At 26.8% G+C, this 20,555-nt stretch overlaps 1 protein-coding gene across 2 annotated transcripts; it reads right to left on the bottom strand.

Moving 5' to 3' along the window:
• Positions 1 to 4,504: 4,504 nt before the first annotated feature.
• On the bottom strand, positions 4,505 to 18,943 carry LOC119676967 (protein Smaug). Of its 2 annotated transcripts, XM_038088245.1 has the most exons (6): positions 17,986 to 18,943; positions 12,040 to 12,719; positions 11,246 to 11,972; positions 10,259 to 11,178; positions 7,828 to 8,473; positions 4,505 to 4,705 (listed from the first exon to the last, which is right to left on the bottom strand). In XM_038088245.1, exons 2-6 carry the CDS (start codon positions 12,684 to 12,686, stop codon positions 4,664 to 4,666), a joined length of 2,982 nt encoding a protein of 993 aa, XP_037944173.1. In that variant the 5' UTR covers positions 12,687 to 12,719; positions 17,986 to 18,943; the 3' UTR covers positions 4,505 to 4,663. The 2 variants fall into 2 exon arrangements, with proteins under 2 accessions (XP_037944173.1, XP_037944165.1); XM_038088237.1 differs by lacking the exon at positions 4,505 to 4,705 and having other exon boundaries at positions 7,055 to 8,473.
• Between the last annotated feature and the right edge of the window lie 1,612 nt (positions 18,944 to 20,555).

Genomic DNA, 20,555 nt, shown 5'->3' with positions numbered 1-20,555 from the left:
ATTGCAAAATTATGGTGGGAACAATAAACAGCACTTAGTCGTTTATATGACGGTAGATCCAGAAGGCTCTTTGAACCTATTACGAGTCATTCCCTTATTTGATTATTTCAATACATTGAAACTATCTTAATTTATCCATATATCACAAACATAGATGGTATAGTTTTTATCTATTCCAAATTAGTTTTTATATAACAACATAGAATGCAAGTACCCAGTAGAAAAAGTGGTCTTCGAAGACATTGTCTTCAAGACGGTCTTTGATACCGCGTCCGCATTTTCAAGCAAATTTGTAAAACAATTGCTCAAAACATGAATGTAAATACTCTTTCTTTGCTTTCTCTCTCATTTTTAGTGTTCATAGCAACGTATTTGAATTTTGCCTCAGATGACGCTATGTTTTATAAATGAATTGACGCAATAATTTTGAAGTGTAGTGAAATAAATATTAAAAAAATCAAAATAAATAAAGAAACAAAATCATTAAACTACGAAATATTAAAAAAAAAGAAATTAAATCAAAACAAATTAAATAGTGACTTAGTTCCTGGAAAATATATTGATATTAATATTGAAGACAATAATTCCAGTGAAAGTTGTTTAAGAAACGAAACAAATGATGTTGAAAATAAAAAAACCAAAAACACTTATGAAAAATTAGCTGTTATATTTAAAAAACACAGGATTAACAGGCGTTGTGGTAATGATATTTTAGAACTCTTAAGATCAGAAGGTTTAATTGTACCAAAATCCTCTTCAACGCTTTTGAAAACATAAAACTTCAACAATTGATGATAGCGAAATGCTATAAATTATTTTATATTAGTTTTAGTTAATTTTAGATATGCTAAGTTATATTAAGTTAATTATTTAAATTAATTTTCATTATGTTTTCTAGTTTTTACTAGTTTATTTTTAATATCTTAATAAAATTTATAATAATTTATAATAAAATTTATAATTTACTTTTAAAACTTTTAATTTTGAATGTAATTTAAGAAATTATTATATAAAATAAATAAAAGTACAAAATACAACAATTTCTTTCTACTTATTTAAAGAGAAAATTTAAATTCATTTAAAATTTAAAGAGCGCAATAAAAGAGTAGAAATAAAAAAAGGGTGAAAAAATTAAATGAGCACTGCACTAAGAGCGCACAACTTTCTGTCGAATGCGTCCGTTATGCAAGACATGGTCTTCGAGACGGTCTTCGAGACATGTACGCAAAAATTCATTGAAGACATTTGGCTAATTTGTATGAAAGTGTCTTCGAAGACCGTCATACATTTGGATCGATCAGTCTTCATGTATGTATCCATGTCTTGAAGACGTCTTCGATGACGGATCGATCCGTTTTCTACTGGGTAAGTAAGAAACAGTTACAGATGAAAGAGATGTCAGAGAAGTGAGATAGCAATAATTATCTTGAGCAAAAAAAAAATTTGAACATCATATACCAATGTACTTAGCTTTACACATGCCAAACAGAACACTTTAATGCTTAAGTAATAATCATGTGATCGCTAACATTTTAAAAAATGGACAAAGGAAGTTTCTTGCTTCCTTCAAAGTTAGTATTTATGGACAAGTAGAAAATTAATGAACAAAGGAAATTTGTTGCTTCCTTCAAAGTTTAGAATTTATGGACAAAATAGAAAATTAATGGATAAAGGAAGTTTGTTGCTTCCTTCAAAGTTAGAATTTATATACATAAGTAATGACATATAATAATGTTAATATATTATAATTATAATATATAGTAATAATAATATATAATAATTATATATAATAATAATTATATATAATAATAGTAATATATAAAAATAATAATAATAGTATAATAATAGTAGATATAATAAAGTAAGAGTGCTAAAAACGATAAAAAAAACCCCTAAAAACGTTCAAAAGTGATATTAAACAGCATCACAAAAGGCAAAATATCGCTAAAGCGGGCAAAAATTTCTGTAATAAACCTCTACAACAGCAATTTATCTTTTCGAAAAGATATAGATAATTATCAGGTTTTTGAGAAGACGTAATTGGGAATCAATAAACTCCAATATTTAAAATCTTCCGTCTACTGAAAGAATAAATGTTCTCTAATTATAACTACAAATAGTTATATTTAAAATCGAAATTATTTTATACATCCCATCAACACTAAAAAGTTTCCCTCTTCATAACAAATAGATTGCAAAGGTAAGAGACACGCTTTAGAATTTGTAAAGAAGAAAAAAATTTTAAGTAATGCCATTGCTTAAGTCATGTTTTATACTTATGAATCTTTAATAAGTATTTCTTTAGGATTGGAAGGAGTAGAAGTGTGTGCCTCAACAGCCAACCTCACATACACGTGGTGCATCCTGTTCTCGCATACGAGACTCTAGCGACCGAGTACAGGCGATATAACCTGAAAACACCTAGCAGAGGGGAAACTCTCTAGCTACTAAACACCGATTTTATCCCCAGATTTACAAATAAGAGGATCTGGTCCTCCAGGTTGAGAGTTGATCGCAAAGTCAGCAGCCTCGCATCTGAAAAAAACATCCGCTACGTAACCTTCTTTAAGGGGAGGACAAGGTTCACAATGGACTATAGTGCCAAATAAGAAGAAGAGTATTTCTTTTACAAGGATATAGGTAATTCTTATTTTAATGTAATATTAAATAAAAAACGTTTTATTTTAATTTTTTTATAATTAAAACAGTAAATTAAAAAACTTACACATTCCAATATTTAAAAAAATTAAATAAAATTTTATTTATTTAATATGATACTAATATAAGAATAATCTTATATGAATTGTAGAAGTTGTAGCTGTTGTAACCCGCTTGTGTGACCCCTTTAGTGGATGTTGAACTGCACTTGGTCACTGGATCAACTAGTAATTCCAGGACGTAGACCCGGCCGTTCGGTTAAGCTCAAACTAACTGCCATTACATGTAAGTCTTTAGTATAAAAAAAAACTTTTTTATGTTTGGGTATTTGAAAAATTAATATATTTATGTATGTATATACTACAAATATTTCGTAATACGTGTACAATATGCATTTAATCTTTATTATGATAAAAGATAAATTTTACACAAGTTTTTATACATAATTTTTTTTACATTTAATATTTCATCAGAAAAAATAATCAGTTTAATTTATTTTTTTAAAAGTTTTAATTTTATTACAATATACTAGAATTATAAAACAGCTTTTTAAAATAATATTTTTCATTAATTTATTAAATGAAAATTTAATTCATTTTGAATATATAATTTTTATACAATTTTAGCTTTGAATAGAAATACCTAATATGTTTAATAAATTTTTAACTTGTTTTAGTATTATACTCTACTGCAAGTTTGAATTTGTAAAAGTCAATCAATATATATTTCAGTGACGTTTATATATAAATTATATGCATAATTATTCGCTTATATAGCATAAACACGGTTTATTTTTATTTATCAAAGTAGATAAGGTTAAAAAAAAATTTAATTATTATTATGATGATAAATAAAAACTTAAACATTAAAGTAGAACGAACCATCACAACATACTAAAACTCTTATTAAATTTTAACTTTTAACAATAAATTATATGTATTCATTTACATCCATATATACATTATATAGATATATATATATATATGTGCAAAAGTGTATATTTGGTAAATAATATGACTAATCTTATAAATATAATTATTTGTTTAAAAGTATAACATAATTTAAAATATAGAAATAACAAATACATATTTTGGAATTTACATATACAATAACATTTATTTGTGTACATAAAATCATATACATATAGTCAAATTTATTCAATAAATATAATCAATACAACAAATATACAAAATAACAAGACAAACAAATTTAATTATTTTTTTTTTTTTTAAATTAGAAATTATTATTTTTTAATTGATTTCTAGTTGTTTAAACTTAATAATTAATAAAAATAGCACATATTTAATAACACAATAATAAAAATATAAAGAAAATAGCTGCGATTACAATCGAAATTAATTAATTACTTCATAAATTTAAATGTTTTAAAACTACTTTTGTTGTTTCGTTAAGTTTTTTTTTATATATTTAATTACATGCATAAGAAATGTTTAAATAGTAAATATTTTAATTTGCTTTTAGTTTTTTAGTTTTGTTTTACTATAAATAAAATGTTTCAATAGTTAAATTTAATTCAGCAATTACATTCCGTATGTAGCACTATATTTTGTTATATTTAATTTCTCTTTTCATAGAGTAACTTCAGCAAACGCTTTTGATTTGAAATCGTTTTTGTTTATTCGGAAAGTAATTTTAGTCAGTCTCATTGTCACGATGCAGTGTGTGGTTAATTTTCTCTTAGTTCATTTTTATTTTAAGAGAGTATTTAGTCCAATTTAAAATTGTATATTTAATATCTCTCATTTAACTATCATTCCTTTACTAGTTATAGTTAATTTATGAATTATTTTTATATATATATTTATTTAATATTTTTGAAACTTTCAATTTGGGTATTTTAAATATATTTTATATAGTATTGGTTTTTATATAATTTAATAAACTAACATAATAAATTTTACTCAACTCAAAGCTTTCTTCTAATTTGTTGTTTGTCAAATTAACAACTATTAAAATTTACTAAAACATTACGCATAACAAATTTTTAAAACAATGTAAAGTGTTGATCAAAATTGGCCAAATTTTCCTAAAAAATTAAATAAATATTTCAAATCTAAAGAATTGTATATAAAATATTTTATGAAAAACAAAAACAAAAAAATTAAATAAAAATTATTAACTAATTTACGATTTAGTTACAATTAATTTTAAAAACGTTTATTGTACAAAAACTGACGAATCGTTCACTTTAAACTTTAACATATTTAGTTTTTTTTTTCTTGTTTTTAAGATAAGAGGTCAACATTAACTTTAAACTTAATGCTTACCTACAATTTAAAATAAAACTAAACCAATAAAAGAAGCAATTAAAAATTAAACATTATTATTATGAATCTAGTACCAAACACATTAGTTGTCTCTTTAACTTATAGTGCTAATGAGTGCTAATCCTTCAATTAAATAATAATAAAATTACATATATTATATATATATATACATATATAATATAAATATATTATTTATATTATATATTTAAAATATTTTTATTATATATATATTATATTAATAACTTATCAAAACTAATATAAATATATAATCAATAATAAACTAAAGATGGCTAATAATATTTCTTAGTATTTGCTTCAATGCAGGGAAAAAAGTATGAAATTCGTTGAAGGTAGAAACACATTGATGCTGGATATGAAATCGATTACTTTGAAATTGCTAAAATTACACTCAAAATATCTGAAATATCTGTAATATGAATATTACAGAGAGTGCTTTCTCAAAAGCATCACACAGGGGCGTCATTTGTAAATATTTAAGATTCTTTGATAGTCTTTAATAACAACGCTAGTTTTCGTGCTTATGTTCAGAGTACTCCCCTCATAAGATATAGATACATTTCGAAAATGGTGAGCTTAATTTTAGCAGTTCAAGAATAAAAATGCCATTAACAATAATTAAATTGGGGCTTCTTCTGATTTTTGTGTCTTTGAAAATACAGTGTCTTTAAGTTGTTTTAAAATAGACAATAGATTTTGGGTTAAATTCTTATCATTTATGTTAGTTGTATATTTTTATAATAACTCTTATTGTTTAAAAATATAATAATAAAGAACTAACATAAATGATAAGGATTTTACCCAGAATCTATTGCCTATTTTAATCACAAGAAGAAGCCCTTATTAAATTATTATTAAATAATTAAAGTATATGAAGCGGCACGTTTAAAACCTTACACGGCTTTCAATAAAAGCTAACCACAAAATATATATTTGGTATGATAATATTTAAGTTTTAATTAATATATAAATTAATTTGATTTTAAAAGAGTTTATAGTTTTAACAAAATAGTTAAAGCAACTTTGTTATGTATAGCTGATACTTATAAAATACTTTTTAACTTCAAATAGGTTGGTGTCAATCATTTTAAATAAAACTTCCAACTCAAAAATTATCTTTAAATATTTAAGAAATTGGTTCTTTCAAAATAAATTGAATATGAAATAGGAGACCAGCTCATTGACCATATTGTTTATTCTTTATCTCTTGTTATAATTATGTTTAACTATTTATTAAATAAATATAAGTGATTTGCATCGTATTTAATTATTTAAAGCTTTCAAATGCTTCGTTAACGCCAAATCACTTAATATGTTACAATCACTAGATTTTCATACATGTTTTCAATATTCTATAAATACACTGATTGTTATTTCAATTAGTTATAGACTAGATTTTTGGTAAAGAAAAAAAAATCTGCTATGTTCGTAATGCTTTCTTAGAGCCATGATACGCAGGCGAACAAATATTTATCACATTTGCTGTGTTTTAACATTTATTAAAAGCACCAACAAATTTGATAATTGAACATTTTGTATCGCCTGCATAACATGGTCCTTAGGAGCAACAATGTCTGCTATTAATTTATTAGTTTAATTTGTTTTAAATCATATCAAAGATTTTTTTTAAAATCAGGTTTAATTTGTCTTTATATATGACTATAAAAATTGAACAATTGTTATCAGTTGCCTCCCAACTAACTAGTTTATAAGAACGTAGGAGTCTTTATTTATTTATATGGATGGAACCTTTAAAATAAATATCTAATATCAACTGCATTGCAGACATAAGAGTATAACATCAGTGATTAGTTATTTCGTTAATAACATAAATTTTGTAATGGCAAGATAATAATTTAATTTTTATTGCTTCTTTATATGATATTCAATAAAGTTCTAAGTCAGAAGATTTATAATCGTTTTTTAAATTGAAGACATGTGGGAGAAACAAAACTTTACAAATAGCATAAATAAATAAATACTAACAAAATTTGTTAATTCTATTTACAAAACTTAAAGAAATTTTCTATTCCATAACAATATATATTTAACAAATTTACACAAAAATATTTCAAATACGACAAAATATTTCAATTTAAATGAGCGTAAAAATTCTCTAAAAGGTTTGTTGACCTTTAAATGTTTGACTTTTTAAAAAAAATCTTTTTATTTTTGGTTATTTTTGAATGACAAAACCTTAAGGCTAGCGAGCGCACTATGGTGCTGATTAATAAAATATCTTAAAATGTTTCTGCAAATAAAAGTATCTAAATTACACGTTTTAATTGATTGCTTGTTCAGTCATTTGCAAGCAGAGCGTTTCTAGTTGTTCTAAGCTATTAATGTCGTTAATTACCGCGCTAGCATTAGTGCTGGTAGCAATGTATTTTTCGTTCAAATGATTTGTGTTTGTGTTTATTAGATTGAGTTGAAGCTCTGAGTCATATGGCGTTGCTGCTAAATTATTACAATTACTGCAATTGTTAGTATTACTACAGATATTATTACTACTATTACAAACACAACTGCTAGAGCTAGTATTGCTGGTATTATTCTTACTGCAATTGACACTGCAGCTCTTCGAACTACAAGTGCAATTGACAATATTATTTGAATTATTTAAATTACAACTACTTCCAACTGCAGCAGCAGCTGCAGCTAGTAATTGCAATTGCTGTTGTTGTTGCATAAACTGTTGTTGTTGCTGCTGACATACAAGATTATTATTAACAACATTATTATTGTTGTTATTATTATTATTGTTACTGGCATTACTAGTATTGTTGAACATTATTTGAGCTGTCTGATTACTAATAACATTGTTGGGTACACTACTTACTGTACTAATATCATCACTACTAACCATAACAACTGTCGCCATTTGTTTCTTAGCCTGCTGATTTTCTGGCGATGATGTTGCGTTTACGTTAACTGTGGAAAATGATGACACCGATAAATTATTACTAATGCCGTTAAGACTTGCTTTTCGTTGTTGGTTTTTCATAGCATTTTCCATTTGCAAATTTTCAGCTGACGTTGTGGTTGCCACTGATAAGATACCTTGGCCAGGCTTGAAAACAACTTTCTGTGGTTGCTGTGGTCCACCTGAGACCACAATTAAATTGTTAAGTGAACGTCGATGTTGTTGTGATACTTGTAGTTGCTGTTGTTGAGGTAATGTTGGAAAATGTGTAGAATGTTGAAGTATTTGTTGCTGAAACTGTTGTTGTTGCTTTTGATGCTGTTGTAATTGTTGTTGGTGTTTTACTTGCTGATGATTATTATTTATAAAATTTGGATAAGACGAGCTTTTATATTGATGCTGATTGTTATTGTTGTTGTTATTATTATTGCCAATGTGATACTTATCGAAATCACTTTGTTGCTGATGGTTATGAGGTTGAAGGCAGCTTAGCGAAAAATTTAGCATGTCATTAGAATTTTTACGATGGTTGATGCGATCATTGCTTCCATTTTTTGAGTCTAATTTACGACTTTTCCCATTCCATCTGCAATATTTTTTAATAATTCATTGATTAATATTTGCTTGATTTTATAAAAAATAACTGCGGCTCGTTTATGTATGTTTCTCACATAGTTTTCTCGAACGATATTTCTCACTATTGACAAACATTGCGAGTGAGAAAATCGAAGTGAGGTTATATAATCGAGCCGCTGATTGAAATAATCAAGACTTAAAAAAAAAACCAAAAAAATATAAAGTTTACCTTGTCAAATTTCAATACAAAAGTCATATTAGATTTTCAAAGAGTACATCCTAGAACACAATGTGCGAGTGAGATATTATCATTGTTGTTGCAACCAGTCATGACAAGCAGAAACACTTATACTAGCATGTCGAGATAACATTCAAGAAGTTGAAATTTTAAATAAATTCGATAAGATAACGATAGTGGAATAAGGTGTGAGAGGGAAAGCATGTGGAAATCGAATCTAACTAGCGTTTGAGACGCGGTCCCAAACTCATTGGATTATTTCATGATAAAGAGCTATAATCTAACATTCATTTTGTCAGCATAATTCTTGCTACCTGTCTAGTTGTCTATTTTCTTGTAGCATAAAAGAATGGAATGATATAAAATTTTTACATCTAAATATATACTGAATATATCATCGCCGTCTATGGCTATACAGTTCATTCTTCTCTATTTTTGGCTTTTATCTTCTAGTTCGTGACATTCATATCTCTCAGATCTTGACGCGATGAAGTGTCAGTCTCTATCTCTTATACTGAATATATTTAATATGAAAGGAAACCTACTAATAATGTTATGAAATTGATAATGGTGCAGCATATAGCGCAATTAAGCGCTTGCTCTGTATGTGCTCATTAGTAAAGTGCACAACCCTATAATACATTTGATAGCGAAAACTATCGATCCGATTGCTGTGTTAAGCGAAGAAGATAGATTGTCCAGTTTAGTTTAGAGTTCCAGTTTGTATAGATACAAGATACCAAAGAACGTTGCATTAATTTTATGGTAAAACCTGTATCAGTGCTTTTAAGCAATTTGATATATGATCTATCAAATAATGGTTGTCATTTCTAAATTGGTTTTACTGGCTGTAAAGATTAATGATGCCATAAACGCTTTAAAGTTAGCATTTGCGTTTTCAAAAATTTGGGTGCTTTAACTAGTTACTGAAAATAGCAAAAGTTTTCCTTCGTGCTAATCAAACGAGTTATTTTTTTATCATTATGAATAATTGGTGTTAGTCACCTGAAAGATGATATTTATAGACCAATTACCTCTCCATAATAAACCATAATGACAGAAAATTAAAAATACTTTTGCATTATGAAATATTTATTTTTTACACATGGAAATCATTTATAAGCATGTTATAAAAATGCTGTTAAGTATAAACTACGTTTAAATTAAATATATACGTTTAAATATTTTACTTATTGAAACATGTGCTCAGAAAATTAGATTTCATTTTTCAACCTTTAAGACGTACAATAACTTACATTTTATGTATTTAGCTTATTTTATATCAAATACCATCAAATATAACAGCAATAAACTAATATATTTTGAACAGCTAACTAACTAAATTTATTCAATATTTAAAAATTATTCAAAAAAAAAAAATATATATATATATATATTTATTATATATATATATATTAATTATATGTATATATAATTTTTCTTTTTTTTTTCTATTAATGTTTAAATATTAAATATATTAATTATATGTATATATAATTTTTCTTTTTTTTTCTATTAATGTTTAAATATTCATATAATTATAATTGTGAAATTTACCTTGCTTTATTCAAACTGCCTCCACTTCCATTTTTAACATGATGCAGTTTTGGCGCAATGGACATTTTTAGTTTGGACAATTTAAATTTAAGATCCTTTAGTTGATTAAGATGATTAACAAAAGCTTCATTATGTATAGAACGGTCCAATATCCACATTATAACGCTTAAACTTTCGTCATCCTGAGCTACATATAGATCTTTTTGGACAATGGTACATACAATATCAATTACTTTCAAGAAATGCAAAGCCACATTTTCTTCTCCTAAATTTTCGTTAATAGCTTCTACCGGCTTCATTGGCGTTAACACAATATTAGCTAATTCCTCGACAGCAGTTTGAAGTTTTATATGTCCGTTACTGAGATCAACTTCTATTTTAATTAAATTATTTGTCCTTTCCTTTAGTTTTTCAATGCACAAGGCTAATTTATGAGAAGCACCCTTTGTAACTCCAAGGTTTTGTAAATATTCTTCCGTTATTTGTAACATTTCTTCATACGTCATATTTTTAAAGAGATCGATGTATTTATGAAGTCGTAAGGATTTTAACCATAATCCAATACTAGACATGCCAATGTTACGTGTTTGGAATTTTATATAATTTGGTTTAAAATCATCCAACCGTGTATCTGAACCACTATTTGTAAGTGTACTACGTTGATGTTCAATCGATAGTGAGAAACTGCGTGGTTTATTAGCAAATTGTGCCAAATTTTCAGTTGAATTTGAACAATTATCGTTGACTGTAATCACAGAAGAATTGGAAGAAGATGATGAAGAAGATAAGGTCTGTGTAGTAAGACTATTTGATCGGCGCGTTTTTAGTGCAGCCAATTTACTATCTAAACTCCACCGATTTAATTCCAATTGATCACAATTATTCATTAAAATGGAAGCATAACCAAGATGATGTGATGGCTGTAAAAAAATATAAAAAATGTCGCATATATTTTTAATTTATTTTAGTAAAATTTGTTTAAAATACCTCATGGATACCGAGACTATTGTTACCGCTGCTGCAACTGCCGCATGAGTTTCTATTAGAATTTGGTTCAAAATCTAAGATCTCTGTACCATTTTTCGAAAAGGATGTATCGTGATCATCTCCGTTGTTATTTATTATATTAATTATTGGGTTTGTATTTCCTCCAAATAAACTTTGAGTTGTTGACACGGACGCAGCAGCTGCAACTCCATTTACCAATGCTAAACTCTCGGTATGAGAATTTACCAATGTGTTTTTAATCGACAAACCTAAACTATTTTGACTAGAACCTAATTCGTTTAATGTAATACCATTCAGTTTATCACAGAATTGATCAGCAATGGAGCTATTTACACTACCGCCACATGCAAGGTTTGGTTTAGTTACTGTCCAATCATTTAGAGATTTTGAGTGCATCTGATGGTGCTGTTTATTTGGAGGTGCTATTGTTTGCCAATCAATATTACGATTAATAGATGATGTTGTTGCAGAGCTACTTCCCAAACTAATTTTCGACGAAGTTGTAGTTGCATTTGAACTAGATGAACAACAGACTGATGATGTTGCGGAGCACGACGAAGAAGTAGAAGAGCCAGATGTTGTCATTGCAGTAATATCAACATTTGAGTTTTCATGACTGCTATTATTTTGTGAGGGTAACAATAAATCTTTGCATTCCTTAGATTGCAAATGTTCTTCTAAATGTCGTAAAGAAGCATTTAAACACCTTAAAAAACAAGTAAAAATAAATAAAAATCTATTTTTAGTGTGAATTTGAATTTGATTAAACTTACTTTCTATCCTCATTGGATATAGCTGGATGAATCAACATGTATGAAAATATTTGCTGCACCAACTCAGGTGGTACTATTTGCGTCATTGTATCTTTAACTGCTATAGGTACTAATGCTAAGTATATACTTTTAGCTTCGTCATTACCTGGCTTCAATAATGGCAACATATTAATAATATCATGTAATATATCCTCCTTTTTCCCATAAAGTTTTCTTTCATCACAATTTGTAAGTTGAAAATCAGATCCGTAGCAAGACACAGAATCTTTGTCAGATGATGAAGAGGACATCGTATCCACAATGTCGGTCAGATGAAATGTTTTATATGCATTTAAAATATTTTGCAAATACGATGGATTATTCGCATTTATGTCAACAACTACAGTACTCAAATTTGACTGCGAACCTAAGTTCTGCGTTAAATTGCTTTCAATACAATACTGTATAAATTTAAGACTTGGATACCGTAGCCTCTTAAGTAAGGCATACATAACGACACTGCGCTCGCATTCATTCCACTGGTCAAATAAGTTGGTTACTGCATTAACCTGGTCACAAAATAATAATGATGACATGCTTCCAGTTTTATTACTGTTTATATCAAGTTTGGCACATGAACTGGCTTGTTCTGATACAGAGTACTTCATTTTATTATTCGGATTGTTTCTCAGTATTGAGGGCTTAAATGGAAATTTAAAATATTAAATTCTAAATATATTAATTGTTAGCTCACATTTAAAATTTATATACTTCAAAATAAAAAAAAATTTCGTTAATGAAATATAATACTTATATAGAGTGCTTAGATTTGTATGTTTATAATCTTATGTACATTAGTCATCTAATGTATAGTCAAATGCGAAGGCAATAATGATAATATCAAGTTTATCAATACTCAATCTTAAAGAAAGATCTTGATGATAATCTAAAAATTAAGATGAAAGATCTTAAAATCACTGAATAAATATTAGATATTTATTATAATTATACTAACGTAATATTACAATATAATATACTGTAGTAGATAAAGTAATATTACAATATAATATTAATGTTAGTAATAATAATAATAAACTGATAATAATAATATGAACTAAATTTAGAATTATAATGACTGCATTGGTTATAGAGTATAGCTGAGTTTATAATTAACTCCTATGGTTGTATGTGAATCAGTTGCGATTTAAATTCAATATAATTATGAAAAAATTCAAATACCATCAAAATTTAAGGGCCGATATTAAAGATGTTGAACCCCGGCGAGATGAAACCTACATCATTCCTATATATAACAACTGCATAGTAATGATAACTTTAAAGTTTAATTATATATCTTATTTAAATATAATATGTCATATATTTTGTAATATATAATCGTAATAATAGTATTCGCTTCCGCCATGGTATCTAACGACTTAACAATATATTTGTAGACTATTTTTAATAAACTCTTTGCTGGAATATTTCAGTATTTTTGCTTTCTCAAAGATCTTTCTCAAACTGTTCGTACAGATTTATGTCTAACAGCTGGCGGCATATTTCCTCTGATATTTTTTTAATTATATAACTAAATTTATTTCAATTGGTTTTTCCAACTCAAACAGCCAATTAACAGTCATCAACACTAGTTAGCAGATAAATTCATTCTTTTAACAGTTATTATATGAAATATGAACGCAATTGAGAAGGGATAAATTAGCTTAATATATAAAAAGTTCATCATGTTCAGATATTTATTAGACCATTGTTGTATCTATTAGATTATTTTCAAAGCTTCTGCAAAACATCTGATAAAATCTGATTATTAGTGTGTGGTGCAAAATAGACAGTATATATTCTTATTGCAAAAAAAAAAGGGAGTGGGCAATAATTAACTTTACACTAATGTCCGTAAAAAGAAAAAGGATTTACATCGTCATTAAATTATACAATAAAAAAGATACAATACAGTAATCTCCTCTAGAACACTGTAGATTGGTTCCGCGTTATATGGGTATTCCCGTATACACACGTGCAAAGGTACCCAAAGCTAATTATGAACTGTATAAATCCCCGCGTTATATGGGAGAATGCCCGTGTTATACGAAGGATTGATATCGCGTAATATGAAAATGGATTATAAGGGTACCGCGTTATGGAGTTATACATACAATATACTGGGTTGTTGGTAAAGTAAATTGGTTGTTATTTATGAAACTTTGCATTTTTTCTGACCAGACTGAGACATTAAGCTACTGATCTTTAAAACTTATCGAGAATTTTTGGTATAATCATTTGAACTACTATAGATAAACAACAGATGATGCTGTGAAAAATGACAAAGAAATAAAAAGTTAGTCCCAATTAAATTAAAACCTTCTGAATAATTTAGTTTAGGTTAAGTTGTTGTTTTTGTAAATCGCATAGATCTATTTGTGTAGTTCCTTTTTAACGGCACTTAGAAGTCAAGATTGATGAGTGGCTCCAGGTCGTAGACCCGACCGTTTTTGGTACCTAGATTAGGTTATAATACAGAATGATACAGAATAAAATTGATCAGTGATGATAATAATAGTTTATAAAGTTTCAACGGCAACTGGGTCTAAGTCCTGCAGCCACTTGTCAGAGAAGCTGACCAACGAGGAACATCAGTTTGGTGTACATATATACAACGACTTACATATAATTGTAGCCTTATTATGCGTACCTATAAATGCTGTGTAAATAAATGCAAATAGTGATCAGTGATTATATCAACACTCTGTTTAATGTGAACGTTCAAGATGCAATGTCGTCATGCTATGTTGTAGCAAAAAATATATAATTGGTTTCCTGTTCTACTGTTAGTTATGTTGTGCTAACAATAATTAAGTTTAATTGAAAAACAAAGCAAATGATATAAGTATAGCAAAAATAAAATTGATGCAATAATAATAATTATTACAATAATAATTTACAGAAAATTTTACATATAGAATATATATTTTTAATGTGCTCAACAATAATTATAAAAATTATAATAATTATTATTATTGTTATTATTTTTATTGAAAGTAAAGAAAAGATAACAATTTTTTGAAAAATGATTATTAAAGTCCTATGTGTGTAAGTTTGTAGTTTTTGATATCTAGAAATATTTTCATTTCATAATTCCATTATCAATATTGCAAAATAACATGATTACGTACAGAACAAATTAAATTCACGAAAGTGTTTATAAAAAAATTGCCAATATTTAGATTTGATTAGATGCATTAAATTCGTTTCGCTTATCGTCACTCTAATTACTATACAAATAGGTAGATATCTTTTTATTTTTGTAGCGCTATTGTATATTTCACGTCTAACAAAAATAATCACTTGTAATTTTTAAAGTAATTATTTACTTAGTAGATTTAATTAAATTGAAGGAATATTGAAGGCATGTTTCTTATTCATAAATAACATTTCAACTTATTGAAAAAATTTACTCTCAAAACCTTTTTAATGATATGACTTTTTTTTAAAATACTATAGACAATTTATTAAGAATATGTAAATGCAATAATTATCTTTTATAAAAGATATAATAGCGAAAAAGTCTTTGCCAATATTTTCAAAATACTAATTTTTCATGAAATTTTATCAACTAGATCATAATGAAGCTTCAAATAACCGTGCTTGATATTAAGTTTATTGAAGGAAGACCCAATAGCAGCTATATTAAATCGAGAAAAGCAACTTATCCCATGCCATATTAAATACATATGTAAGGAATTTACTTTCTACTAGATTTAAGTCAACTATAAGACTGGTCTGGAGTAGGCATAGTTGAAACAGGCAGGAAGCATTGGGAAGCGCTAGGAAAAATACTAGCATTTTCCAAACGGAAATTTACGCAATATATAAGTGCGTACTAATTAATATTGAATGGAATTACTAGGGAAAAAATATGGTAATACTGACAGATAGTGAATCGGCGATCAAGGCACTAAATTCTTATCATATAACTTCAAAACTGGTGCAAAAATGCCTTGATAAGCTAAATCTGCTTAGCGAATCAAATTAGGAGTCGATTCTTTAGGTACCGGGACATATGCGGAAACGAATACGCGGACAAACTAGCCAGAAAAGGAGCAGCCACACCGATGGCGTGGCCAGAACCTTTGTGTGGATAAGAACATAGCATCCTCCTTTTTCTTATAAAAATAAATGAGAACCAGAACAAAAAGGATTACTGGGATAATATACCAGGATTACCACAATCCAAATCACTTATTACTCACAAAAAAATTCCTGTTGCAAGTTAATTCAACATACATACATCTGTATACTATTTTCGGATTCAGTCAATTAATTTTGTACATTTATCGCATTAATTTATCTGGATTCTTAAAAAGCCATTATCAAATGAGCATACCGTGCAGTTTCAAAATCTTCAAAGTCTTCACGTAATCGAATTTAAACATTTGGATTAAACACTACAAGTGTTCGAATATATAAAAGTTCCTCGAAAACGTATAATTAATTCGAATTATTCGAGTAGCTCAATGCGCTTCTGAACAAGGGCATTCAAATATAAAAAAGCACAAAGTTTTAAAGTGTTCGATTAATATTTGAAAAACTGTCATGCATACATACTTGTATAAATATTATTATTTTTTTTTTATTTATAAATAATAAATGATGTATATAGGATACGCTGTATACACTTCTGGTGTATATATAAGCTGTAGAAAACTATAGAAATACTCGTTGTAAGAATAATCAACAGTAGCCTCATGAAAAAGTTGTATCATAAAATTTAATCGGAAAATAGAGAGACCGAACTAATCCGGTTTCTTCACTGGGAAGACTTTTGCAAGATTTTTACACATACTATAGCTTTTTTAATGAAACAAACACATTTTTAAATTTACAAAATTCGAATATAATATATTCTTGCATTCGAACATATTCCTTAAGCCTAGCCAGTATAGCCGCCCAGTAAAATAATAGCAATTTTATATACAATTAGAGTAAAATAATACTTAATAAAGACGCCTGAAGTAAAATTGGTACAGAAACAATTATGCATAAATAACTTGCCATATGAAAGAGTAGAGGAACTGGAGATATATAAATTTTATTTTTAATTATTTACAATTGTTTAAATTTATTATGGACTTTTAAATAAATAATATAGTCTGCTACTATTATTACTTGATATCCAAGCACGGTCTAATTATATTAGATTGCCCACATTACGGACCAATAACAAATGTAGCAATGACAAAATGGATTTAAGAAAGCAATCGAAAGTTAGCCACCCAGGCAGACTGTTGCTCATATTTTTGAAGAGTGTCAAATACTTTCTCACGAAGTCTCTATGAACGAGCTGTATACTTTTCATAACAGGATCCTGTACATTTTTGTATAGCTCATTATTTTGTTGCATATTTTATTTTTATAAAACTAGATTAATATTTAACTACTTACATTTTAATAAACTAGTAATGCTTAGGGCGTACTATCTTCTAATGGAGACTTTACCGACCAGTTCACTTTACCTACTCTTAGATGTGATATTATACTTTTATAACAACATTTATAGAGAGAATTTCTATCATAATTGCGTATACTGTCGAATATAAACCCAGTGTGAATATTTTGGTACTGCATTTTATCAGATCATTTTTAAGTATTTAATTACATTTTTATTAGATTTTAAAGTTAGAGTTACAGGTCAAATTAGAGGTACTAGAATATTTCTTGTTTCGTGTATTAATTTAACTAATTTAGAAATTTTGTACACGTTATTATATAATTAAAGAAATACCATTAATTTATTACATATTAAATATAATTCGATAAATATTCTAACATAAAAGCTAATTCTTAACGGATTTGGACAATAAAATTTAATATTTACAGTTATTTAAAACGGCACAAGATGGACATTTTTATTACATTACAAAAAAAAAAAATAATAAAATTATATTAACTCACTTGTTTGGAAAGGTTTACTGCAACTATTTATTAAATGTATTTATTTATCTTAATTATTTATAACTCAGCCAATGATGTGCAAATCAACGCATCAACATATTTCAGACGATTTTTTATTTCTAAATTATTTCATTTCAGTGTAAAATAAAAACTTTTTATTATAATTAAATTACAGCCGCAGTTTAAATTGATTCACCCTCCACTATTTATTTAAAATGGAGTTCAAGTGCGCCAATTTCTTCTTCTTTCTGATATTTGTGCGCCTTTTTAACAGTTGTTGTTGTTGTCAACATCAAATTATAGGACATTTGAAATGGATTCCGAGTGTCCCGTTAATTTTTTATTTGCTTTATACTTTCGACTTTCTTCTTCTAAACATTTTCTATTAATTTTCTATTATTATTTATAATGGTATATATATATATAAGGTTTTACGAGTAAATTTATTTATTTTATAATGTGAAGGATATTTCGTTGTTAGTCATTAATATGTTTTTTTTTATTTAATTATGAACTTGTTTTTCATTTTCTTTTGTCCCAAAAATTGTTCTACTTTTATTGCCTTTCTTTGCAAAATCACACGTTTTTGTTGTTGTATTTTGTTGTGACCCGAAATTTTAGCGCAGCATTCAGAAACCTTGAAATTTTGTATTTTACTGCATTACTCGTTTTTTATATTAATTATTATAACTTCTACTTTATTTTAAACAAAACGAACAAAAATATATTAAACACGCAAATAAATTAATATTGTTGATTGCAAAACTTTTTTTCTTGGTTTCGATTTTTTCAGCAACACTTCACGAATTGCAAACGCCCTATTGATACATTTATGTATATAATTATAATTGTTATAACCACTTAATTTGATTTTGTAAACTAGTAAATTAATTTAATTATTTATGAGTAATAATGTTATAATAATCCCTCTTCCAAATCTTTTTTTCTAGATATTGTATTCTCATCTTGTAGAAAGTTGTTCTTCAGTTGTGTGTGTAAATATATAGTGCTACCAAATCTAAAACGCAAGATGCTGATGTTGGCTGCACTGAATATTTAGAAATATATTTTATAATACTTCAGTACTAAAATACTAAAATGTATTTTTTTAAAAATAAAAAAATTACTTTGTAAAAAAATTTAGAAATTCGTGTATTTTTTTTTTTAACGAAATATTTGCTCATCGATATAGGGAATAATAATTGAATAAAATGTTTAAACAATTATAAAATATGATATCAAAATCGTTTGATTTAAGTTTTTATTTGTTATGAGGTGCATTCGGCAGTTCCAAAATGTGGCAAAAACCACCAAGTTACTTGCTATATTAATCTGTCTAATGTCATATATTCGCAAATAGCAAATCTTACATACGTGCACATAATGCAACCAAACTACATTTTGTGAATAAATAAATAATTAATATAAAATTCAAAATTAAAACAAAAAATGAACGAAAAGCAATGTTCAGAATGCAGAAAATTTTGAAATTTTCTCTTACAACAAAATTAATAATAGTTTAGAATACTTATGCCTCAAAAAGTAAAAACTTGTTAACAACTAATACTACATTCACATTATTTCATTTAGGCACTTGCAAATTTCTATTTATGAGTGAACGTTCACATCATAATAAGCACACTTATGCAGCTAATAGAACTTTTATAAAGTTTACTTAATAATATACCACACTAAAAAAATTGTATATATAATTCATATATTAAATCATTTAAATGCATTTTACATACATATATATCAATTACATACTCATTTAATAAAAACAAGGATTTCATGAAATACCTACTTTCTAAGTACCTTTGTTTACAGCTCAGTTGTTGTTTGTTTACATATGATATATGAAAGATATGAGATATTTCAAATTTTGGTAATTTCCTTAGTGGGAAATTTATTTTTAAGGGTTGCATTCGATATTTTTCGGCTTAAATGAGCTGATTTATTGATAATGCGCTTATATATTAGTGGCTATAACGAGCAAAACCGCTTAAATGACACAGTGTTAAAAATTTAAAATGCTTTTTAAATATAGAATAAATATAATCGCTTTTTACTTTGTTATGATTTTTTTCTAGAGTCATTAAAATGTTTAGCCAGTTCACAACTAGGTGCTTAGATAAAGAAAGAAGTGTTGTTGTTTTGCGCTCATTTTAACAACTTTAAGAGACCAATTTGCTGTTTTTTGCCACACTATAAAGCTGCCGAAAGCACCTATTGTTTTACTTAATTTACATATATAGATATTTAGTGGAATTAGCAAAAGACAAAACTAACAACACTCAAAACGATAATATATGAAGAAAAATTGATATAAAATAAATATTTCACAATAACAGCATCAGAAACGACAAATGTAACGTTTTATATTGTCTGTAACGTTTTATATAGCATCTGTATAATATACTCATAAAAATAAAAAAGTTTTACAACATAATATTTAAAAATGTCAGTTAAAAGCAATATCAATATTACGACTTGTTATAATACTATCACAGTTAAATTGACAAATATATAGCAGTAAGTTGCAATTTCAGACGAAATTCATATAACAATGT

Source organism: Teleopsis dalmanni, chromosome 1 (genome assembly GCF_002237135.1).
Source record: "Teleopsis dalmanni isolate 2A chromosome 1, ASM223713v2, whole genome shotgun sequence".
NCBI lineage: Eukaryota > Metazoa > Arthropoda > Insecta > Diptera > Diopsidae > Teleopsis > Teleopsis dalmanni.
This window is presented reverse-complemented; position numbering and strand designations above follow the sequence as displayed.